Raw genomic sequence first — 25,896 nt, forward strand, 5'->3', positions numbered from 1 at the left:
GTAGAGATATTTCTCAGTTTCCTTTTCTTGCCACATTGCCCACTGCTTGCTGCTGCCTTTCCCACCATGATAGACTCTTAACCTTCCAGAACCACCAACTGAAAACACTTCTCTGGTTCTAAAATGACCTGTTAGCCATTTCTAAAAGGATTTAAATGGCATGTTATATGTGGAGGAAAAAAACACTTGACAAATTTTAATTGATTAATTAACTGAATTAGATAATTAAAACCATTTTATAAGTGTAAATTATTTTGTCATGCTCCGACCTTGTCACCTTTTCTGCCCTTTCTTGGATTACAACATTTCCCTCCTATCTTACCAGCCTCCATTTTACTTTTTTGACTTCAGATTTATCCTCTTCCTCTCTCTTCATGAGCCCAACAGATTGCAGGATGTGAAGATTTTTCTGTCTCATTATCAAAGACCATCCTGTGCATAAACCACCATGGGAGCTAATCAAGGTCAAACAACCCATTAAAAGATGTCATCCCAAGTACCTGCTCACTAGGAAACAGGGATCAGGCTCCAGTCTGTCACCTCTTAAAGGACACCTTGCAGTTCATCCTAACTCCCATCTACCCAGAACTCCATCCTGGATAGGCATTTCTAAGAATTCTTCCCAGTCAGCCCATCCCACGATGACCTTTGTCCTCTGAATAAGGACAAACTTCTTTGGTTCACCTTGTTTAGTGGGCACTTTCATCCCCCACCCCCACCCCAAGTGGAATTTAGTCATAGCAGCTTATTTATACATTGTCAACCAGGCTGACTTTTTCTTCATTACAAAAATAGCTTGTACTGTTTTGTAATCTTATATTATCAAACAGGGGCTGATATGTGAGCACTGTCAGTGGGTCTCTGGGCTTTTCTAGTCACTCTGGAAGTGACTAGTAACAATATTGTCTTTGAGCTGTAGAACTGATCTATATAGCTTTTCCTGTAAAGGAGAAGGCCCATAGAAACAGAAACCTGTTGTCTCTATGGAAAAGGAAAGACAGAAGAGAGAACCAGGGCAGAGAAGCAGGCTCCTCCATGTCCAAAGACAAGGAAGCACAATGTGGCACTTTACACATTGATGTAAAATTTTTGGATAAGAAACTCCAAACAAATCTTGGCAGTGGTGGTGCACTCCTTTAATCCCAGAGACATGCAGATCTCTGCGAATTTGAAGCCTGGTCTACAGAACAAGTTCCAGGACAGCCAGGGCTATATAGAGAAACCCTGTCTCGAGAAACATTTGAAAAAAAACAACCCTCCAAAATGTTCTCATGTTTTAAGTCCTCTGACACACACACACACACACACACACACACACACATACACACACACATACACACACACATCATATCATATATCATTTATCATCATATATCATATAACATAATCTCCATCCTGGTACAGGCCGCATGAACCGTCTGAGGGTTTTTCTGCTGCAGTCAGAGGAGCCCCAACTTGTTTACCCTTGAGGTTAACTGAGATTTAACTGCAGCTATCATTCTGACACCAGAAAATCTTAAGATTAACAGATACCATAGAAACAAGAAATATTCTGATGATTCAAGAAGGGAGAAAAAGAAGCACCTGCAGATTCAAAGTTAAATATTACTCCTGGAAACCCACTATCAATGAGACCCAGTGAGAAAAGAAAATGTCCCTTCATTTTTTGCTTTAAGCAACAACCCCATAACAATGAGCAGCTCCTTTGGAAACCAGTGGTTCCTGTCCTCTGGATATTGTAAAGGACAGAGGAAACAGCTGCTCTGAAAGCAGAAAGCTTCACTGATTTCCTTCTTGTTCATTCTCCTGTGCTGGCCAAGTTTCTGATACAGAAACCAAAAACTTATTGAAGGAGCCAGTCATGTAAAATGCATGGTTTTATGTCAAACCCATGAAATAAAATATTATTTATAGACTAAAATTTAAGAAAGAAAGGAAGGAAACAATAGTAAAGGAAGAAGGAAGGAAGGGAAGGAGACCTGGAGGGAGGGAAGGAGGGAAAGAGGGATGGAAGGGGAGGGAAGAAAGGAAGGAAGAAGGGAGGGGGAGGGAAAAAGGAAGGAGAGAGGAAAGAAAGAAAGGGAGGGAGGGAGGAGAGAAGGAAAGGGTGAAAGAGAAATCATTTGTCATTTCTCTTAACTGTTAAATCCCTGTACCTGAGCAGGGTATGGTTGCCCATGCCTTTAATCTCAGCACACTGGAACAGAGTAAGGAGAGCTCTTCAGAGCCAGTTTGAGGTGTGGGGGAGGGGGTTAAGGGGAGCAATGGATAGATAATTCAGAGGTTAAAAGCACTGATTGCACTTCCAGAGGACCTGGGTTCAATTCCCAGCTCCCACATGGCAGCTCACAATTTCAACATCCTCACACAGATATACACATGTAAGCAAGACATCAATGTGCCTAAAATAAAAAAAGACATTATAGAAAGGCCTGCTTGGTTTACATAGAAAGTTCCAGGCCAGCAAGGGCTACATACTTAGACAAAATTGGGTCAAAAAAGAAAGCAAAAAAATAAAAAAAAATTAAAAAAAAAAACCCAAAACCCAAAAAACAAAAAAACAATTCCCTAACCTGAATTGTGAGATCAGTCCCATTTTTCGCCTTTATTTTTGTATTAATACAACTGGCACAAATGGAGAGTCTGACTAAATAAAGGTACATATAGGTTACTGGTCTTAGTTTATTACAGCATTGCTATTATTAAAGTCCTTTATTATCACAAGGAAAAGTGAAGGCCAATTTTGATGCATTAATATTTTATCGTAATACAAGTATTTTAAAATAAAACAAGCATCAGGGGTTCTTTAGAGCTGTGCGACATGTTGCAATTATTTCTCTGATTGCTCTATTACTTGGCAATTATATTCCAGTTGGGCGCCCCCTTTCCAGTCCTGTTTAAAGTCTCTTTCTCAAAATAGCAGGAGCAATGACCCTCCCCCATCATAGTCAAACATTCCTAATGGAAATACAAAAATACAAAAGAATTAAAAGTTAGAAGTCTTGGTTTCCAATGTAACATCTGAAATTTAGGGATTGATTTATTTCAAATAAACATCTGTTCTAAAAATAGTAAAACATACAGAAGAAAATTATTTGGCCATATAGTTCTACTTCATGTTCATGAACAATAAATGAATGAATGAATGAATGAATGAATGAATAATAAGTAAAGCAAGCAATCAAGTTAAATTTACAAACAAGTACTATTTGTATTAGAGAAGCCCAACTCAGTGTATCTTCTCCACAAAGTCCCTGTCAACCTCTCAGGTGTAGACACCCCAACAGGCGTACATTCTGAAATGGCTCTGTTGCAATGGAATATAATACTCTTTCCCAGAGTAAAGCAAAAGAAAGCAAATCCACTCTTTGTTCAGTTTAACAAATAAAACAATGGCTTCAAGTGACAGGGCAGTCCTTTCGCCCTGTTTATAAACACAAGGGGGAAATCTCACTGGCAACTTTGGCAATAAAAAGATGCAGCACGGGTGTTCAAAACAGCAGGTGCAGACATTAGAAAGATACAACTGAAGGGAATGGGGGGAGTGAAAGATCTCCGTATAATTACTTGAAAAGGAAACCATTATTCAACAGAAAATTCGAAGTTCAGATACAACGCAAAACTCTTGATGCCCTCTCACATGGCTAGAAATGTACATTCAAACGAAGCACCAAAATAATTTTCTTGTCTGGGGTGGGGGTGGGGCAGCAAAAATAACTTCAGGGAAAGAATGTCTGGGGGAGGGGAACGCTCTAAAAATCGAGAGGGCACAAAACTGGTTTTACTCTCAGAATTCTGGGGCTGTTGGCTGGAACGAATTAATCCTCTAGAGTCTGAGACTCCACAGAGATAGCTCTCTCCTTTAGGTATGTCTCTAACATCAAGATCCTAGGTAGGTAATGATAAGGTGCTGAGACCCTTGGCTCTGAGAGCCCAGACTTCTGCTAATTCTGTGTGAGCACACAATGTCCCACAGAATAAATCCGGGCATTGTTAGGATATGCTAAACAAAGTTATTCCTCAATCAAAAGGGGGAAGGGATTGATTGAGAAAATTTGCATCCTATGCTTAAAATTTTCCCTTTAGGTCCTTCCCCCCCCCTCCCCGGACGCGCGGCAGGAGTTGGAAGCACTTAGGAGCTTTTTCACTCTTTGCCTCCTCTACGCACCCCACACCCACACTTCCTTAGAAGTTTCTAAGTCTCCACCCTCTTGCACAAATTCAAACTTCTCTACTAGCTCCTGGATGCTGTGAGAGGTGAGGTGAAGGAACCTGCATGCTGCAAACTCAAGGAGGCAAGCTGCCTGGCTGCTAGACAGGAAAATGAGGGTGGGGCGAGCCATCCCCGGGCAACTCAGCATCCTCAGCGCGCCCTTCCTGGCCAGCAGTGGGCGCCTTCTGCAGTCCACACATGGCCTTGCCAGAACTTACTGAAAGGACAACAAACTATAGGAATAAACCTCTTCTTTCCAAATATTCTGATTGTCAATTTCTTTGGTGAGTGCTAACACCAGGACAGGAAAACATCCGCAGGCCTTCCTGCCTCTTCCTCATGGGCCGGGCCTCATACTTAGAAGTCCACTCCAACAGACACCTTTGCCACTTGATTTTGAGTTAAAAAAAAAAAAAAAATTACTGAAACTTGGTGTTGTGCACGGGGGAAAGGGATCTTTTGCTATTGAGCAATGCAAAAAATTCCAGCGTGCACCATAACCCAAAGTAGTTCCAACTGCATTTGCACACCAGCGATGAGTGCATGGAGACCAGAATTAACAGTGTAGATTGACACCCAAAGGGAAAAGGTGTTTCTAGAGCAAGAGGGAGGGAGAGTCAGAACAGTCTTGAAGTTCCAAAAGTAGGGCAGAGGGTGGCAGTTCTAGTGGGCGTGGCAGATGTCCATACAGTTTATATTTTCTGTTTGGGTTTTCTGCCTTGGATCACCGAGGTTTAAACTTCCATCGTGAAGAATTGGGACTTCGAATAGGGAGGAAGTTATTGCAACAATAAAAACTGATCCTAGGGCCAAAGGCCGAGCCAATAACTTTTCACACAGATGCTGAGGGTTCTCTAGGATTTCTGCAAAAAGCACTGTCCCCTTGAAATGAGATAGAGAGAGAACAAGATCTGAAAGCCACGGGCTAAGAAGCTGCGAGTTCTAGGAAAAGCAAGTTATCTTAGGTGTTGCTTCCGGGGCAGGGCTACTGAGTGAAGGGAAGGGTCCTGTAAGCCCTACACTCTTCCTCCTCCTCTTCTTCCTTCTCCATCACCACCACTATTACCACCACCACCACCACCACCACTATCATCATCATCATCATCATCAACGTCATCATCATCATCATCATCATCATCGGCGGCAGAACTTGCACTTGATGATCTTCTTAAAAGCGTTTTGGAAGTCTTTGTTGAAATAAGCATAAATAACTGGATTGAGCAGAGAGTTGGAATAGCCTAGCCAGTTAATTATGGCACCCAACAACTCAGGCATGTGGCAACTGCTCTCACAGAAAGGCAGGACTAGGGCCACAATGAAAAAGGGCAGCCAGCAGAGGATGAAGGTGCCCATGATGATGCCCAGAGTCTTCACTGTCTTCCTCTCACGGGCCAAGGCCATCTTGCGCTTTGCCTCGGCATTGCGCTCATTTTTTCTCTCCAAACAGGCGGAGGCATAGGAGGTAGCTCCTGACTCGCTGGGCAGAGGAAGGTGCCCTTTGGAGTTGCCCACTCGGTGCACCTCGATCACCTCCAGGGTGGCGTCGTCGTCACCCTGTCTCACCGCCCCATTAGCGCACGGAGTCCCCACCGCCCTATTCTCAGCACTGCGCCTGCAGTCCCCACTACCTGGCTGTCCATTCAGGCTCTTCTTGGGGGGCGGGGCCGACGATGTTCCGAAGCTGGTGCCTGCTCCCTTCTTTTCCACCTTCTTGACGGTCTTGCGGATTCGGAAGCGCGCGGCTCTGAAGATGCGCCCGTAGAGAACCAGCATGAGCAGCAGCGGGATATAGAAAGCGCCGAAAGTGGAGTAGATGGTGTAGCCATGGTCCTTGCTGATGGTGCACGCGTCGGGGTTCGAGCGGTCTTCCGGGGTGCGCCAGCCCAGCATGGGCGGGATGGAGATGAGAAAGCCAATGAGCCAAGTGAGCGAGATCAGCGCAGCGGCGCGCCGGGGCGTCCTCTTGTTAACGTAGTCTATGGGGTCGGTGATCGCCCAGTACCTGTCTAGCGCGATGGCGCACAGGTGCAGGATGGACGAGGTGCAGCACAGCACATCCAGGGCGATAAACAGGTCGCAGGTGACCTGGCCCAGGGTCCACTTGTTGAGCACCTGGTACAGAGCAGCCATGGGCAGCACCAGCACTGACACCATGAGATCGGTGACCGCCAAGGAGCCGATGAGATAGTTGGCCACATTCTGGAGGGAGCGCTCCAGGGCGATGGCAGCAACCACGCAGGCATTACCGAGCACCGCGCAGAAAATGAGCGTACCCAGCAACAGAGAGGTGACCACTTGGTAGCTGAAGGTCACGTCGGAGATGCCAGTAACGTTGCCGCCAGTCCCAAAGGGCTCCTGGGACGTTGTGGTGTTGTTGCCCTGGCCAAGACTAAACACATCCATGCCTGCCTGCACTCCCGATGGGGTGGGGGAAGGGAGGGGGAAAAGAACTGCAAGGGGATCTCCCTCGCCCCTCCCCTAGGGTCTTCCTTCTTTTCTGGGGAGTTTCAGAGGGAGGGGATCCAGAGACTGGAGCGGGAAGTTCTTACTTGCCCTGGCGAAGGCATCTGAGAGGAGCACTCACCGGCGCTCTCTTGCTTGGCTTCCGCGGGTCCTGAGCACACAGAGGCTCCAGCTAGGAAACTGTAGTTGGGCTGAAAGCAGCTTCCAAATCTCTGGGTGCTGGAGAGATGGCTGCAATATCTGTCTCACGTTGTCCATTTCACTTTGTCGCTCTCCTACTGATCCAACTGGCTGCGGGGAGCCAGACTCTCCCGAGTAACAAACAATCTCAGAAGTCTCTGGATTCCAGAAACCCTCCCGGGTCACTCTGTGACCCTCATCTCCTAGTTCCCTCTCTCCTTCTCTCCAGCCTTCTCCAGTCTGCTTTTCTTTTTCCAGCCTCCTTCTCCCGGCTTCCTCCCACTGGCCTTCCCTTCCAGTTCCCCTTTCCTTCTCACCTCTCTTTCTTTAGTCCTGTGTCTCGCTCAGACAGCTAGGCTCCCTTCCTCCCACGCTAACCCCCGCCACCATCCAACACTTCCCCAGTCCCGAGTGCCTCCTTCTTCTGGGTCCCCGCCCTCCTCTCCCTGTAGCCAGGCGTCTTTACAGTCTACACCACACTCAGAAGTCACTTCATATATCTACTCCGATCCGCTAGTCAGACCAATGTTTTAACAGATTAAACTCCGCCTCCTAACTAGCAAAACAGAGGGAAATTAAAAAGGGGAGGGGGGTGGAAAGGGAAAAGAAATGAAAAGAAAGAAAGATATATTTCCCCCACCGCGCATTCTCTTTATTATTGCCAGCTTCTTAAATAGGGCCAGGTTCACAATGTTGCTGTAGGGACAAGGAAAAAACCTTCAGAGACCCTGAAGGGTGGGAAGCTGGGCAGCCCACCTTCTAAATTCTGCCCTCTAAATTATCAGGTAGACAGTGTGGGTCTTAACTTCTTTTAAAAAAAAAAAAGGTTCATTTAATGTATTAACCTTTCCTGGGGCACTGGTGCCTTTGACCTTTTCATATTACCCTTGTGGATTGGGCGGGGGCAGGGGACAAATTATAAAAGACGGTTAAAGGACAGGAGCTGAAAAGAGTCGAATCTCAAAGAAAACATTAAAACTTCAAGTAGGTATGTATTTTAAACACACACACACACACTCACACACACACACACACACACACACACACACACTTCAGTCACCACTACTCTCTTAATGTCAATGATATTAACACCTCCCATAGATTTGCAGCAAATAAGTTCACGGAAAGAAATGTTTGTCTGTGTATTGTTAATATTGGCCTTCTTTGTCCACGGACTTTGGACTTATGCCTCTCCCGCTAGAGTCTGCAGATCTCAAGGGAACTTGGTGGCATCCCTTGTCTCCAGCAACTGCGAGTCTCTCTGAAATTGGGTTCAGCACCCGGGACAGCTCTGCAATAATGGCTTGCTTATGCCGCCACCTTCCGGCAAGTGCTTCAGAGCGCCATCAAGAAATGTTTGTCTTAAAAAAATTAAGGAAAGCCAAAGACTCTAAAATGCCTATTCTCAACCCAATCGGTGAACCTCTAAAAATATTTGCAGTAGCAAAATTACACTCATGAAGGAGCAACAAAAAATAATTTCATGGCTGGGGGTGCACCACAACAGTGCTAAAGAATCACAGCATTAGGAAGGCTAGAATATTACGAAATAAATAAACTCCACAAAACATCGCTATAAATTTTTTTCTTCAACTATTTCTTTTCTTTCTCTTGGGTTTTTCTACCAAGCCTGGTGTATGGGATAGCTCCCTTTGAAGTTACGTCATCTATCACTCAAATTCTATAGAAAAAATGGCAGACAAAACTTTCAGCTATTTATGTTGTGGTGCAGCTTGTGCTATAGAACTCACATGTTTCATTAGAGGAGGGTGGCAGTATTGCCTTTTCCATAAAGAAATGACTTTATACTGAAAATTAGAGATATCGAGGAGTTTGCTTTAAGCTGCCTTTTTGAAAAAAATCAATCCCAATTGAACACAAAGAATGGCACTTCTAATTAATCAGAATAAAAACAGCACACGAAAAGATCTACTTAGAGATTCCGCTTACATACTTGAAATGAAGAAGTCATAATGCAGTTCTCAGAGCAGCCAATTCTAGAAAACAGGCAAGGACTCAGTACAAATTGCAATTGTCTTATTTGTGTATAATGGTCTTGAATTGTGTTCAAGTTTGAGCTTTGAATGTCATAGTTTTGAAATCTTAAAACCAAAGAAACAAGTAATCACTAAAGCATCAAAGAAAGTCCAGTTTGGCAGACATATACAATATAGGGCTGTGTACCTAAAGATGGATTGACGTGAGCACAGTTCTCCATCATTTCAGGGTAGGAGAACGCTGAAGCTGTCATACACGACAATTCATAACACTGAAAGAAGCAGTCTGTAAAGCAAGACAGACTTTGAGAAATGTTTTTAAAGGCATGTGTGCATGTAAAATATTCTGCTAAAACCTCTCACAAAGCATAGTTAAAATGTTTATTAAAATACAGTAGCAACTGAAGAGATTATAGTGGACACTTAATGTCTAAAATTTCCAAGGATAAAACTTTAAGAATGTAGCTAAGACTACAAAGTAAAAAAAAAAAAAAAAGTTTATATTCAAAATGCAAATATGTACATAGCATATATAAATGTATAAGTCATGGATCAGGAAACATGTCAGTCAGCAATTGTCCTTTGTGTACTGGATCCCAATTGATTTAATACCTAACAAACTTATTTTTTTCTTGTCAATAAAATTAAAAGGTTTTGAATCTGGAGTTTCTGTTTATAAAGTCTGGGATTTGATTTTATATCTTAATATGATAGAGTGTGACATGGCCAATTGTACCATCTTAAATTCATGTTTAGGATACTCCCAAGGAGCTCATATTCATCCTTACATTGATTTACCTGATATATCAAACATTTGCTTTCTTAAAATGTAGATTTGTAGATGCTTTTCTGGATTTCTGGTTGCTAGAAAGACAGGGCATGCAGTACCACGGTTCCACAGCTTTCAGGTACCTGATAATGTTGTGATTATTTGTTTTTATTATACTTATAGTACTGTGACACATAATAAAAGCATACTAGTATTAAATTTCTTCATACTCACACTTCACCAACTCTTTTATGTTTAACACTTAAGAAATACAGAAGATTGACAGGTATGGTGGCCACAAATATTATCTCAGCATTTTCCTTCTGGAGCTAGAGGCAGGCATATCTCTGAGAGTTCTAAGCAAGCCTGTTGAGTTAAAGACCAAGCAGGGATATGTATTGAGACTGTACATTTTAATGTCATAAAATCACCACCACCACCACCACCACCACCACCACCACCACCACCACCACCACCATCATTCAGTTTGAAGTGATGTAGTAGATAGGACTGATTAAATAGTGCAAAAATTTTCCAGCCAGACTTAAGCTCATTCTTCAAGACTTCTGAAGTAAACATAGGGGAAAATCTTGCTTTCTAATGGTTGTTACTGATATGATTTCCAGACAAAGATATCAATCACTCTGCTTTTATTTCTAGCTTGAATTTACTAGAATCAAGCCAGAACTTGTCAGGTTATAGATTTGTGTGCAATATGTCATCCATCATGGGGAAATTCTCTGAGATATTTTATGAGAGATAAGTATTGTTTAACATTTACACAGGAAATTTGCTCCAAATCCAGCACTTTTTTTTTTCCTTTTTTTTTCTACAGTTCTTTTTTTCCCCAGGGATTCAGATCCCAGTAGTCACTAGACCTTAGCCCAAACTTATTCATGTTCTTCTCATTTTCTTTTTTTTTTTAATTTTTTTTTAATTTTTTTATTCGATATAATTTATTTACATTTCAAATGATTTCCCCTTTTCTAGCCCCCCACTCCCCGAAAGTCCCATAAGCCCCCTTCTCTTCCCCTGTCCTCCCTCCCACCCCTTCCTACTTCCCTGTTCTGGTTTTGTCGAATACTGCTTCACTGAGTCTTTCCAGAACCAGGGGCCACTCCTCCTTTCTTCTTGTATCTCATTTGATGTGTGGATTATGTTTTGGGTATTCCAGTTTTCTAGGTTAATATCCACTTATTAGTGAGTGCATACCATGATTCACCTTTTGAGTCTGGGTTACCTCACTTAGTATGATGTTCTCTAGCTCCATCCATTTGCCTAAGAATTTCATGAATTCATTGTTTCTAATGGCTGAATAGTACTCCATTGTGTAGATATACCACATTTTTTGCATCCACTCTTCTGTTGAGGGATACCTGGGTTCTTTCCAGCATCTGGCAATTATAAATAGGGCTGCTATGAACATAGTAGAGCATGTATCCTTATTACATGGTGAGGAATCCTCTGGGTATATGCCCAGGAGTGGTATAGCAGGATCTTCTGGAAGTGAGGTGCCCAGTTTTCGGAGGAACCGCCAGATTGCTTTCCAGAGTGGTTGTACCAATTTGCAACCCCACCAGCAGTGGAGGAGTGTTCCTCTTTCTCCACACCCTCTCCAACACCTGCTGTCTCCTGAATTTTTAATCTTAGCCATTCTGACTGGTGTAAGATGAAATCTCAGGGTTGTTTTGATTTGCATTTCCCTAATGACTAATGAAGTTGAGCATTTTTTAAGATGCTTCTCCGCCATCCGAAGTTCTTCAGGTAAGAATTCTTTGTTTAACTCTGTATCCCATTTTTTAATAGGGTTGTTTGGTTTTCTGGAGTCTAACTTCTTGAGTTCTTTATATATATTGGATATTAGCTCTCTATCTGATGTAGGATTGGTGAAGATCTTTTCCCAATGTGTTGGTTGCCGATTTGTCCTCTTGATGGTGTCCTTTGCCTTACAGAAACTTTGTACAAATCCAGCATTTTAATGTAGTTCTTTGAGCAGAGGTATAAGACGAAAAGGCTTTAAGGAGAAGCTTTGCCATGGTCATTGCTGAAGTCAGGGTTCATCAGTAATTGCCTAGCCATCACCCCCAATTCCAGGAAAGCTTTTCCAAGGAGGGAAGACACTGTATGAAAACTAATTAAAACCTGACTTAGGTGGTTTCTAAAGTTCCTCTTTGCAAAGAAATCAATGGTTAGTTCCTTGGCACTGGGATAGACTATCTGAAGCTAAAATACTATTCTAAACTGAATGCTTTCTGGTTCTTAAATAACAAAGTTGTAAGACAATTAATTACTCCAAAACCATAAATTTTGACTGAAAATCACTAGGAAAATGAGGTTTAGGTAGAAAATTTTGTTTGGATAATTTGAGAATTAAGATTTTCTTATTACTCAAAATTTACAAGAAATTCAAGTAAACCAAAAGAGTAAATTAAGACTGAGCATAGACTCATGTGTTTAATCCTCACCACCCATCTTCCTCTAGAAATGTCACTTCTTCACTGTTCTCTTCCCCTTATGCACTTCTTGTGGTGAAGCACAAAACAAGGCCTCCTTGTTTTCTAAATAATCAAACAAGTGCAACCATGGACCATCAAATGATATGTTTTTGATCTTAGCCATTCTGACTGGTGTGAGGTGAAATCTCAAGGAGTGAGGTAACCCAATCACAGAAGAACACTCATGGTTTGCACTCACTGATAAGTGGATATTAGCCCAGAATCTTGAGATGCCCAAGACACAATTCACATATTAAATGATGCCCAAGAAGAAGGAAGGAGAGGCCCCTGGTCCTGGAAAGGCTCGATGTAGCAGTGTAGGGGGATACCAGTACTGGGAAGCAGAAGGGCATTGATTGGGGAACAGAGGGAGGGGAGAGGGTTTATGGGACTTTTGGGGAGGGGTGAACCAGAAAAGAGGAAATCATTTGAAATGTAAATAAAGACTATATCTAATAATATTAATAAAAAAAAGAAAACAGAGCTTAAGGGGCCATCCTGGTGGATGCTTGGAAGAAGGGAAAGTTAGAAATGTGGACTCTGGGGATATCTGTTCATGAGGTTTTAGAGTGGAAGAAATATTCTATCAGGAACTGGAAAGAGCCATTCATGTAATGTTTTTGCCCAGAACCTGGCTTCATTCTTCGATATCCTGAGAACTTGAGTGAAATTAAATTTAAAGACAATGGAAAAATTTGTTTTGGGGAAGATAGGTCTGTAAGCAAGATTACACATTTGGACAAGGGGAGTACCAACAACAAAACATGTAACTGTTAAGATCCATGCCTTTGAAGAGAAACCTGACATTCTACACAGGGACAACAAAAAACATTGTCTTAAAGAGAAGGGTCCACCTATCAAAGGCTCCTATGTGTTAAAATGTGAATTTATGTGAAAAGAGAAAACCTGAACAGCCAACTTCAGGGGTACTCCTCCTTTAAAAGCAACTGCTTAGAAAAGTGTTTTCCCTTGGGACCAGCATCCAGAGTCTGACTCAGCTGATCAAGGTAGAGCAGGCTCCAACCCAGGCTGGCAGAAGAATGTGATGGTACTGTTCATGTGGCACTTGAGGCATGGCTAGACTGAGGGGGTCATAGGCTCCTGATCCATGTGAATCCTGGTGTTTGCCTGGTGTTGGGGTGTCCATGTAAGCTTTTCAGGCATGACAAATGAAATCCTTTTTTGTCAGAGAATTGTATCCTTACAACAGGAAAAGAAACTAAGACCTATTCACAGACCTCAAAGTTCTTTTAAAAATATTTTTACTTTGTTGATAAGTTTTTGATATTATTTGTATATTTTGGATAACAGTCTCTTGTTTTAATTTTTTATTTTTGAGATTATAACATAATTAGGGAACTTCTTCCTTCTCTTTCCTTTCTCCAAGTCTATATATCCCTCTTTACTCTCTTTCAAATCTGTGGCCTCTTTTTGGTATTTATTTTCTAAATTATTTTTAATAAGCCACCTTGAAGACTAAAAGTGATCAGCTACCATTTTTGAGTATTAGCAACATCTTTTAATATGTTTATTGGGAATAGAAATCACTTATAGCCAGTCAACCACATAATGGGAAATCAAGAAAAAACAATAATTCCCAGGGGCACCCATGTTCATCATTCCAGAGTAAAGGGAAAATGACTGTACTAGAGTGTCTGATTGCCACTAAATAAGCCATTAATATCATTTTACTGTCCAATATAATCATATAACCCCTTTTCTTCAAGGAATGTTAAAGTTAGAGTTGCTTTCAAACAGATTAGATCTCTGCTTTGGCTAGTTTTTCACATCTTAAACTTGTTAATACTCCAGGGGAATAAAATGACTGCCACTGTGCCGTTGCATCTTGTCATTTGGACTTTAGAGCCAACTACTCTGTCTTTAGCAGAAAGAAATGGAGTCAAGTGCCAGGATTTATTATTAAATACTTTGGCTTTTAGTCATGATTTGTATAATGAAACAGCAATGAGACACTGCATGGTGGAGTCCAGGCACCCTGTTAGGTCCTTCCTGTGCTCTATGATATTCAGTCCTCACAACAGCTTGGATCTCTTCAATTTTAAAATAAACAAATGGACACATAAGGGGAACAGATCTGTTGCTTGTTTTCTTCTTAAATGGTTGAATACATTGGAGACAGAATTCACAATCTGAAAAACTATGTCCCACATACTAAAGCTTGACTTTAACAGCAGCTGCTGCTGATTCATTAAAGACCATCAGCTAATGAGCAGAAAATGTTCAACTGGGATTGAGCAGAGAGAAAGGACAAAATCAGAATTCTGTTAGAAATCCCAAATCCTTGGAAAGATCCATTGAGGGATACCTACATCACTCTTAGTAGCTTCTCCTCCCCCAGGATCCTGTTTAATTCCTCAATTAACTGCTTGGGAACTCCTCAATATTCCTCATGTAGCCTTTTACAGTAAATATTGTGGGGCTCTTATAATGCAAACTTATTCAAATAAAAGAAAATTAAAGACTTTTTTCCTAGACCATACAAGGGGGTTTCATATTATGTTGATAAATTCAAGGCATCTACTTTTCTTATCTAGATTCCAAAGCAAATGGGTCAGCCATAGTGGAAAATGTCTAAAGAAACAGAAACACTTTGAAGTTAAAATTTGTATTCAATAATTCATTCCTAATTCTTCATATATTAATTCATTCATTTCTTCATATATACTTACCAGACTACCCACACCAGACCTTTCCCTAAAGGTTTTAATCTCTTCAGGGAAATAGCTAAGAGTAGCTGATCCAGGTTAGTCATTATTATATAGTTGGCTCCTAACCATAGGCAGGATGCCCCTCTGCTCCTGGATCAGAAGTCTTTCTCTACACAGAGGAAAAATATTCATCAAACTGGACCAGAATATTCCACCAATGAGAAAGTCTATATCATCACTAACCAGGAAAGAAAATTAGTAATTACCTCCTTAACATTGGATTTAATAAGAAAGACTGCAAAACAAATCGGCTTTGGTTCTGCCTTTGCTCAAAAGCTATACAGAAATAGACACTCTAGCAAGTTCTCTCCAATTGTTAGTTGAGAAAGACAAGATCTTACAGAAAGATCACAAGAACAGAAAAATTAAAATAGATTATATACTAGGGTATGCATCAAATCATCTACAAAAACATGTTGAAAATGCAGACTCCAGACCAGTGACTCTGTTGAAGTAACCCAGGGATCTGTCTGTTTAACAAGCCCTCTATATGATGCTGATGGTGTATACCACCTTCCTGTAGAGACGGAACTTGCAAACAAACAGAACCATGCCATTTTCCTGTAATATCTAACTACATTCTCTATCTTGATTGTTATATAAACTCAAAGCCCCTTTGGTGATTTCTTAAGGGAAAAGAAAAATATTTAACAAAATCTAAGTTCAGAGGCAAAGTTTAAAGTTCACAGTAGAGTCCCTCTGGATCAGTGGTTCTTAGCCTGTGCGTGGAGACCCCTTCGTGGGTTGAATGACCTTTTCACTACAGTGGTTATATATCAGATATCCTGTATATCAGATACTTACATTAAAAGTCATAACAGAAGCAAGAATGCCTTTATGAAATGGCAATTAAAATAATGTGTTTGGGGGTCAACACAATATAAGTAACTATGTTCAAGTGTTGCAGCATTAGTAAGTGGTTAAGAACCACTGCTCTAGATGAAGGGAGAAGTAATTTAGAGAAAAGAGCTCACAATTGATGTCTAAAGAGAGCTGGAGAACTGGGGTCCCCCAATAGAAAAGCATCCAGGCAAGAAGTCCAAATCCAAATTGGAGTACAGGCAAGGGCCAGCTGTCAACACAAGCACATTCTCTGTGAACGTGCTGGAGAGGAACTCTCCATCCAGCTGCTCTCTTGGAACTCTGATGTGATAAGCCTCTTCTTCTCCGATGTGTGCTCTTCTAAATAAGCGGTGGAAAATGTAATACTTATGGGTGAAGGGTTAATATGGCCACAGCTCAGAACCTCAGTTCTAGCATCTTTATCTGAAATGGAATGCTTCAAGTTTAGGAAATGCAAGATGTGGCAAGTTCAGCACGCACTCGGCCCTCAGTGAAGCTGTAGGTTCGTGGGCGCAAAGCTAGTGATATGACTAATCAGAAAATGGACTGTTGATTTTCAGTCTGCATTTTACCTATTTGTATCAGCACAAAGTAACAGAATTCAATGTCATGAGTCATTGGATGATGCTTTCTTGTTGATTCATCTTATTCTTTCATTCCAGAATGATCTTCTATACTTTCATATATATCTTAAAAGAAGGATCTAAGTCAAATAATTTGGTACAATTAGTGGTCAATGGAATGCCACCCCAAAAGAACAGAGACAAAGGCACAGAAAAAGAAAAGAAGTAAAATTCAGTTAATATAAAAGCATGTTCATGAGGATACTATTTTAAACATGGGACTTGGTCCTCAGGGAACCCTTACAGATGCATCAAACTGCCCCCTGCTCTCTAAATCAGCTCTCTAAAGTGGGGAAGAAAGAGGCAAGATTTGAGAACACCCACTCACTGAGCCTTTGCCTGTTCACTTCTGTGTTTCTAACATCCCCGCCCTACTCTCTGATATACACTCAGGTTAAGGAAACTACTCCTGCCTCTTCAGGAAACCCTGCCTCCTCCCCACACCCTGGCTCCTATACTGTGGTCTTTCCAGAGTCTTAACTTACTCAAGGAACTTGGGGTAGAAAGCAGAATGACAAGAGGTTAGTTGGAGTGAGTTTAAACCTCTGCCTTATGCAAGCTAATATCACAGGAGGTACAAAAATGTTAATTGTGACATGTATATGTCTACTACAATATGTTCAGCTCTGCTGAGCCATAGGAATGAGTAAGTCATATTCTTTGGGACTTTCTACAAGTTGTGTTTTCGGAGGAGTGTTCCTCTTTCTCCACATCCTCACCAACACCTGCTGTCTCCTGAGTTTTTAATCTTAGCCATTCTGACTGGTGTGAGGTGAAATCTCAGGGTTGTTTTGATTTCTATTTCCCTAATGACTAATGATGTTGAACATTCCTCCACTGCTGGTGGGATTGCAAGATGGTACAACCACTCTGGAAATCAGTCTGGTGGTTCCTCACAAAACGGGACACAACACTTCCAGAGGACCCTGCTATACCACTCCTGGGCATATACCCAGAGGACTCCCCAGCAGGTAATAAGGACACATGCTCCACTATGTTCATAGCAGCTTTATTTATAATAGCCAGAAGCTGGAGAGAACCCAGATGCCCCTCTATGGAGGAATGGATACAGAAAATGTGGTATATTTACATAATGGAATACTACTCAGCAATTAAAAACAATGAATTCATGAAATTTTTAGGCAAATGTTTGGAACTAGAAATATACCATCCTAAGTGAGGTAACTCATTCACAAAAGAACACACATGGAATGCAGTCACTGATAAGTATATATTAGCCCAGAAGCTCTGAATATCCAAGACACAACTCACATATCAAATTCTTCCCAAAAAGAAGGAAGGAGAGGGACCTGGTCCTGGAAAGGCTTGATGCAGCATTGTAGGGGATTGCTAGAACATGGAAGTGGAAGGGGATTGATTGAGGAATGGGCTGAAGGAAGAGGGCTTATGGGAGTTATGGGGAGGGGGCAACCAGGAAAGGGAAAATTATTTGGAATGTAAACAAAGAATATAGAAAATAATAATTTAAAAAAAGTTGTATTTTGGGGATTGGGAACACAGCAGAAATAGCATAAGTATGAAATCTGCCACAGAAACAACACATATTAGAAAGAGAGGAAGAAAACTTTAGTGGGAAGAATGATTTGGAGAAATGAAAGAAATCCTAGGGAAAGGGAAGTTGAAAGAGTTTTTCCCAAATACAAATGGACTCTTTGACACTGGCAGGGGAAAAATAAATGTGTATTCCTTCAGAAGTAAGGTTCATTCTGGAAGTAATATTGAGGAAGCGTTATGAACCTGACATTTATAGGAGAGAAATAGGAATGGAGATGCACAACCTTATCCTAATAGCAGGAGAGCCAGTGAGGTTTAAGCAGGGGAGTAATTCAAGGGAGTTCTTTCTATGTTTGACATACCTTCAGACAAGATCACAGAACTAGTTCCCAGAGATTTGCTCAATTAGAAAACGTTCACAAAGAACACAGTGTGTACAGGGTCTACGCCAGGTGCTGGGCACATGCTGGTAGCATAGTCCTTGTCATTGAGTAGGTTGGTGTTCAATAGGAGAGACAGCCTTGGGACTGTAGAACAGTTGGTACTTTTCTACCTATGCATGCACGTATGTATGGTGAGGCCCCTTATCCATCCTTCTGGGTTCCTTGAAGAGTTTCTGACTACTTGCAAGTGTTCCTGTTTCCAAAGTCGGAAAAACTGGAATGGGGACTTGAAACACTCTAAGGGAAACTGTCTAAGGTGACAGTGTGCCTCTTTGAAAGAAGCATGAATAATATAGGTATAGGGGACAGTGGCAAACTCAAGTAGTGTATTTGTGACTGAATTCTTTCCTATTCTCTGCTCCTGAGAAGTTTTTTTTACTGTACTTTTAACTGTACTACCAGTTTCTTCAGCCTTCAGTGACTGTTGCTACATATTGGAACTTTCCTGGACCCTTCAGATTTGAAAGGCTCAGTCTAAGGGTATAAATAATGACTTCCCAAATTTTAATTTTTTTTCATGATTGTTTTAAAAGGAAACAGTGTATTCAAACCAATAAAATTTGATGCTTCCAACTTTCTTCTAATTGTGCTAAGAGCCAAAGTATGTCTTCACGTACTTGCTGTATAGTAGTCTACCCTTGGCAAAATGAATCAAACACTAAAGGAAGATGACAAAATAAAATAATATAATATCTACTTGTGTACTTAGTCTACATAAGATTCCTCCTTCCTCTATTAGAAGTCCAGAATTAAGTCAAAGGGGTGATCTTAAGTGTCTAATGACTTCCTTTTGGCTGTTTCTCAAGTAAAATTTCCTGTTGAAGAATTGGGATCCAATTCAATTAGTTCAATCCTACTTATTATTAGAAGCCAGACTTCATATGTGGGCTGCCCTGAACAAGCACTGTCCCCATGAGCTAGCTGTTTGCATTAGGCCAGTCATCTCTGAAAGACTTGAAACAGCTGGTCTAACACTCACTGATCAATGTCCAAAACCAATTGTCATGTCCATTTCCTTCTGATAATAAGAACAATAACATATAGTTAATCCTGTGTAACTGCCACAATCCTAAATGTTTTGCATATAATTTTATATTGTGATACTATTATTGATATAAGATCTTAAGATAAATAAAAAAGGAAAGGTTATTGTTTAATAGTTTTCATTGGTGAGTCAAGTTGACAAGGAATGGATAGTTCTAGCTAGATCTATGTCAACCTGTTATAATACAGTGTTCCTTCTAAAAGAGGAACACTCAATCAAGATAATTTCTCCATAAGAGTTGGCTGTAGGCAAGTCTGTAAAGCATTTTTTAACTAGTAATTTTCTGAGAGGGCACATCTTATTGTGATGGGTACTATTTTTTGGCATGAGGACCTGGATAATATAAGAAAGCAAGCTAAGCAAACCATGAAGGACAGGACAGCACTCCTCCACAGCCTCTGCTTTCAGTTCCTGCCTCCCGGTTCCTGCCATTCTGGAGTTCCAGCCCTGACTAACCTCAGTTAGGACCCCTGAGAGTTGTAAGCTGGAAAAAATGCTTTTCTCCTCCAGTTGCTTTGGGTCATGGTGCTTTATCACAGGAATAGAATCCCTAACTAACACATATACCTTGAAGTTTTTAAGTTCCAACAACTTTACAAAATAGAATGTTTTAGTTCCTGTTGTAAAGAGGAAGAAATTGGGACATTCATTCACATTACTTACCAAAGTCCCATTTCTTAATAAGCAAAATATCAAGGGCTTGCAGCCCTACAGACCAGACTCCAGAAGCTGTGACCTGGACTGCTGTCTCAATCATTACCATTTTTTTCCTGAAAAGAAGATTCACCTGCTTAGGAATTATGCTTATTTTTAAGAAGCAAATCATAATTGTACATTTAGATGTCCCTCTTCTGCAACTATTCACTTAGTCCATCTACTTTCTTCCCCTTGTAATGCTGTTTTGTTTTGTTTTGTTTTGTGCTTTTGTTTTTGTTGTTGTCTTGTTTTGTTGTCTTTTTATTTTTTGGCTTTCTGTGGTGCAGCCTCTAAGAGAAAAAGTCACTGGTGTATTGATTAGCACACAAGCACCAAGTTATGGTCCTTACCTGAACTGAAATAATCTGGCCCTGGGCATCATTTCAATGCCTTTACCATCATTTGGCAGTTACAGCTAGTTTGTCACAGCTAGGGACAGTGTCAAATTGCTCTCAAATTTGTTCCCTTATTTTTAAGTAGAGCCATTCTAAATCCTTGCTTTCTTTACCTCAAGCTGACATTTTTATTTTGTACTTACATAATGGAGTTATTAAAGATTTTTCAAACTTCAGAAAAGGCTCGGTACTAAATAAAATTTAACTCCCTTTAAATGAAAATTGGTCAGTAGCTATGACAGGAGTACACTATATTTCAAACTTCTCCATCTGAAGAGCTAACAAAAATACTCTCTTTTTTTCAATACCAACAACAATGACTAAAGCCTATTGAACCAGTGTCACATGGCAGGCACTGCTAAGCACTTTTGACACATTATTTTGTTGATTAAGTGAGAAGGCTGAGGCTTAAAGATGTCAGATTCCTTCTTTGACATCACAGCAAGTAGCTATTCTGGAGTGTATGCCTTCACCAGTCAGACAGTATAAAAGAATCCCCATCCACAATTTAATAATTAAATGACTTCAATGGTATGGTGTCTCAGATGAAAAAAAAAAGTATTGTTTCTTTATTGAGAAAAAAAGTTAAGCAGGGATTTTTGTTTGTTTTGTTTTGTTTTATATTTATAGATTTCTAGTATGAGAGTCTAAACCTTTAGAATCACACCTCTTATTTTATGGACATTTTTGATAAATGAAAACATCTGTTTTCTGAATGTTTCAAGTCGTGGTGATGAAGTATGCCAACCATAATCCTTTAAATTTTGCAGTCACAGTTTAACCTAAAACTAGACTAGAGAGCAAAGAACTAATGAGAGCTAATGTGGTTGTACCTCAGACTCAAAACCTTAGGGAATAAGAACCACTTTTTAATTCTCTGTTCACATTTAAGTCCTCTTTTACTCATTTATTGTTCAGAATTACCTCTTGTAGATAGTAGGGAAGTATTTTCCATACTTAATGACAATAATAATAATTAGTTTAAAACAAAAATATATATTAACCAACACTTCATCAAGTACAGACCAAAGTCTTTCTTGTGGAATACTAAGCCAGCCTCTGACATACTCACCTTTGGAAGGAAAACCGTACAATTTCCTTAGTTAATCAATTCAAACAAGCTCATGATCAAACCCAACACTGATCAATGGTAAAACAAATTCTTCAGATTGCACTTATAGAAATCATTTATTTGGTTCACAAAATAAGTATAGCCAAATCTATAACAATAACCCACTTATGAATAAATCAGTTCCTTTCATTGAAACTTTGGGAGGATTAATAGATAAATACTACACTAAAAACAATAAGCAGTCTAATAAGAAAAAACACAGAAGCTGGAGAGACAGCTCAGCAATGAAACATTTTGGCTGCTCTTCCGGAGGACCCCGGTTCAATTCCCAGCACTCACATGGCAGCTCACAACTGTCTGTAACTCCAAGGTATGACACCCTCACACAAATATACATGCAGGCAAAACACTAATGCACATAAAATAAAAAGAACACAAACTATAAAAAAGAAAAACAAGGAAATGGAGAAATAAAAGCAAAAACTAAATGTAGAGATGACATCAATACAGAAACTTAAAAAATCAAATATCAATCATGATAACTAGGAAGACTTCCCAAGAGAGTTATCACTGTGCCCTGATATGCAGTGATAAAGCCATCCATGCCTACCAGGAAAAATTAAAAATGTAATGGAAAAATGTTTTACAATAACAGCAAATACATAATGCACTTAATAATATCTAGGGCTGTGAATGTAGCTAAGTGGTGAGATGTTTACTTGCTTAGCAAGAACAAGGCTGGAGTCACTACCTGGCTCTCCCCAAAAACCAAATACCACCTTCAAAAGCAAGTGCATTTTTAAATGTTGCGAGGAAATTTTTATTGTTGGAGAATTTCATACTTTCATACAACATGTTTTAATCAAATTCAGCTCCCATTCCCTCTCTTTCTTTTTCTTCTACCTGTCCATGACAACTTCATGTGCTCTCTATTTTTTGAAGCCATCGAATCCATTTAGTGCTGGCAGTGTATGGATAAGTGCACAGTCACGACTAGAGCAGACACATTTATGCTTAAAGAAAATTAGCCTTTTGCTACCCACGTCCAAAAAGCCTCTAACTCTCTCCTGCTTCCTCTCTTCCTCTGTTCAACACAGAAGTCCCGCCTCCTCGTGCAGTGATTGATCCCATTATTCATGGGGGGAAGGGTCACCAGAAGTAACCCAGAGTAAGTAATTCATTACAGAGAACCCCTCCTGGGAAAGCAGAATTAACATCAAAATACAGGCAGCACCAGGGCCATCCACAATACTTCCCCTTTTCTGTTCTAATAAAAAACAAAACTTTTCTCTCAAATAAAAATTGAGCACAACTATTACCATCTTGTAGCTAAATATAGTACAATATAGAGCTAACACCCAGTCCATCATTTTTGTCAATAAAATAGAACACCGTTATCTATCCCAACTTAAAAGACTTATAATTTAAAATATAATTGATTTCCCAGGAGAATCCAAAGTTTCAATGTACTGTCATGAATGCAACCCACATCTGGGTTAAGTTACTATTAACATCTGCAAAGAAAAGAAGTATCATTGCGTTTTATCATTAAGTTAATAGCAGTCATTGATTTCTTCTCCCAAAACTAAGCAAATTTCATGTATCAACACTGGGATATTCTCTTTTAAAACCTATAAACAATTATTTATTATTATATTTCCTGATTGCATATATTTAAGTACAGCCTGATCATCTACCATAGCTCATTGATAATCTTAACTTCTTTTCTGCATATTAGCTTTGACACTGGGGTGAATCAAACTTACAAATATTTTGATATTCTGAATCTTTTTTCCTATGCTCTGATATATTTAAATCTGTGCTTCAGAAACAGGAATTGACATGGAGTTACCCATGACTCCAGACACATAGGCAGCAGAGGATGGCCTTGTTAGACACCAAAGAAAGGAGAAGCCCAAGGTCCTGGAAAGACATAATACCATAGTATAGAGGAATTCCAGGACAGGGAAGAGGGAGAGGGTTGACTGGGGAAGGGGACATGGCTTATGGGATTTGGGGGAAGGGGACCAGGAAAGGGGACATTTGAAATGTAAATAAAAAATATATCTAATTTAAAAAAAAAAACAGAATTAGTGGGTTTCAGTGCTCAAATCAATGTCAGCTTTTCCCAGTCATGAAGTGACTTGGAGTTTAAGTTTCATGTTTGTATTATCATTTATAAACTTGAAAACAGTTCAGTACTTTACACCTCTCTACATTAACTCTGGTTAGTAAACAATAAAGAACTTTTAATAATTTATTCAAGTCTCTCTCTTTAGAAAGAAGAGAGAGAGAGAGAGAGAGAGAGAGAGAGAGAGAAAGAAAGAAAGAAAGAAAGAAAGAAAGAAAGAAAGAAAGAAAGAAAGAAAGAAAGAAAGAAAGAAAGAAAGAAAGAAAGAAAATTAACCTTCCCATCTCCCTGCCTAAAGCTCTTCAGCTAGAATGGAGACTGGTACTATCTCCCTTCTCGATGAGGTTTTTTCTTTCTTTCTTTCTTTCTTCCTTTCTTTCTTTCTTTCTTTCTTTCTTCCTTTCTTTCTTTCTTTCTTCCTTTCTTCCTTCCTTTCCTCTTTTATTCCTTTCCTCCTTTTCTCTTTCTTGCTTTCTTTCTTCCTTTCTTCCTTCCTTTCTCTCTTTCCCTCTACTTCTCCTCCTCCACCTCCCCTTCTTCATCCTCAATTTTTCTTAAACTTACGCAAATCTGCACATACTGCCACAACTGTTATTTCTTCATATATGTCCAACAAACACTTGTTTTCTTGCTTTTATTTTTTTAATTTATTTTATTTTATTTTTTTATTTACATTGCAAATGATTTCCCCTTTTCTGGGTCCCCACTCCCCACAAGTCCCACAAGCCCTCTTCCGTCCCCCTATTCTTCCATCCACCCTTTCCCACTTCCCTGTTCTGGAATTCCCCTATACTCTTGCACAGAGTCTTTCCAGAACCAGGGACCACTTCTCCATTCTTTTTTGGACATCATTTAATTTGTGGATTATGACCTGGGTATTCAAAGTTTCTAGGCTAATATCCACTTATCAGTGAGTACATACCATGATTGATCTTTTGAGACTGGGTTACCTCACTTAGTATGATGTTCTACAGCTCCATCCATTTGTCTAAGAATTTCATGAATTCATTGTTTCTAATGGCTGAATAGTACTCCATTGTGTAAATATACCACATTTTTTGTATCCATTCCTCCGTTGAAGGACATCTAGGTTCTTTCCAGCTTCTGGCTACGACAAATAGGGCTGCTATGAACATAGTGGAGCATGTGTCCTTATTGCATGCTGAAGAATCCTCTGGATATAGGCCCAGTAGTGGTATAACAGGGTCCTCAGGAAGTGACATTCCCAGTTTTCTGAGGAACCGCCAGACTTTTCCAGAGTGGTTGCACCATCTTGCAATCCCACCAGCAGTGGAGGAGTGTTCCTCTTTCTCCACATCCTCGTCAACACCTGCTGTCTCCTGAGTTTTTGACCTTAGCCATTCTGACAGGTGTGAGGTGAAATCTCAGGGTTGTTTTGATTTGCATTTCCCTAATGATTACTGATGTTGAACATTTCTTAAGGTGTTTCTCAGCTCTCTGAAGTTGTTCATGTGAAAATTCTTTGTTTAGCTCCGTACCCCACTTTTTAATGGGGTTATTTGGATCTCTGGGTTCTACTTTCTTGAGTTCTTTGTATATATTAGATATTAGCCCTCTGTCGGATTTAGGGTTGGTGAAGATTCTTTCCCAGTCTGTTGGTTGATGTTTTGTCTTTTTGACGGTATCCTTTGCCTTACAGAAACTTCGTAGTTTTATGAGGTCCCATTTGTCAATTCTTGATCTTAGAGCATAAGCTATTGGTGTTCTATTCAGGAACTTTTCCCCTGTGCCCATGTGCTCCAGGGTCTTCCACAGTTTTTTTTTTCAATTAGTTTCAGTGTGTCAGGTTTTATGTGGAGGTCCTTGATCCATTTGGAGTTGAGCTTGGTACAAGGAGATAAGAATGGATCGATGCACATTCTTCTGCATGCTGACCTCCAATTGAACCAGCACCATTTGTTGAAAAGACTATCTTTTTTCCACTGGATGCTTTCAGCCCCTTTGTCAAAGACCAAGTGACCATAGGTGTGTTGGTTCATTTCTGGGTCTTCAATCCTATTCCATTGATCTGCTTGCCTGATATTGTACCAATACCATGCAGTTTTTTATCACTATTGCTCTGTAGTAGAGTTTAAAGTCTGGGATATTGAATCCCCCTGAAGTTCTTTTACTGTTGAGAATAGATTTAGCTATCCTGGGTTTTTTGTTATTCCAGATGAATTTGAGAATTGCTCTTTCTAGCTCTATGAAGAACTGGGTTGGGATTTTTATGGGAATAGCATTGAATCTGTAGATTGCCTTTGGCAAGATGGCCATTTTAACTATA

At 40.1% G+C, this 25,896-nt stretch overlaps 1 protein-coding gene across 1 annotated transcript; it reads right to left on the bottom strand.

Annotated features, from left to right (window-relative positions):
- Positions 1–5,347: 5,347 nt before the first annotated feature.
- On the bottom strand, positions 5,348–6,616 carry Htr1a (5-hydroxytryptamine receptor 1A). The gene has a single exon (XM_052159281.1). It carries the CDS (start codon positions 6,614–6,616, stop codon positions 5,348–5,350), a length of 1,269 nt encoding a protein of 422 aa, XP_052015241.1.
- Positions 6,617–25,896: the final 19,280 nt, after the last annotated feature.

Source organism: Apodemus sylvaticus, chromosome 16 (assembly GCF_947179515.1).
Source record: "Apodemus sylvaticus chromosome 16, mApoSyl1.1, whole genome shotgun sequence".
NCBI lineage: Eukaryota > Metazoa > Chordata > Mammalia > Rodentia > Muridae > Apodemus > Apodemus sylvaticus.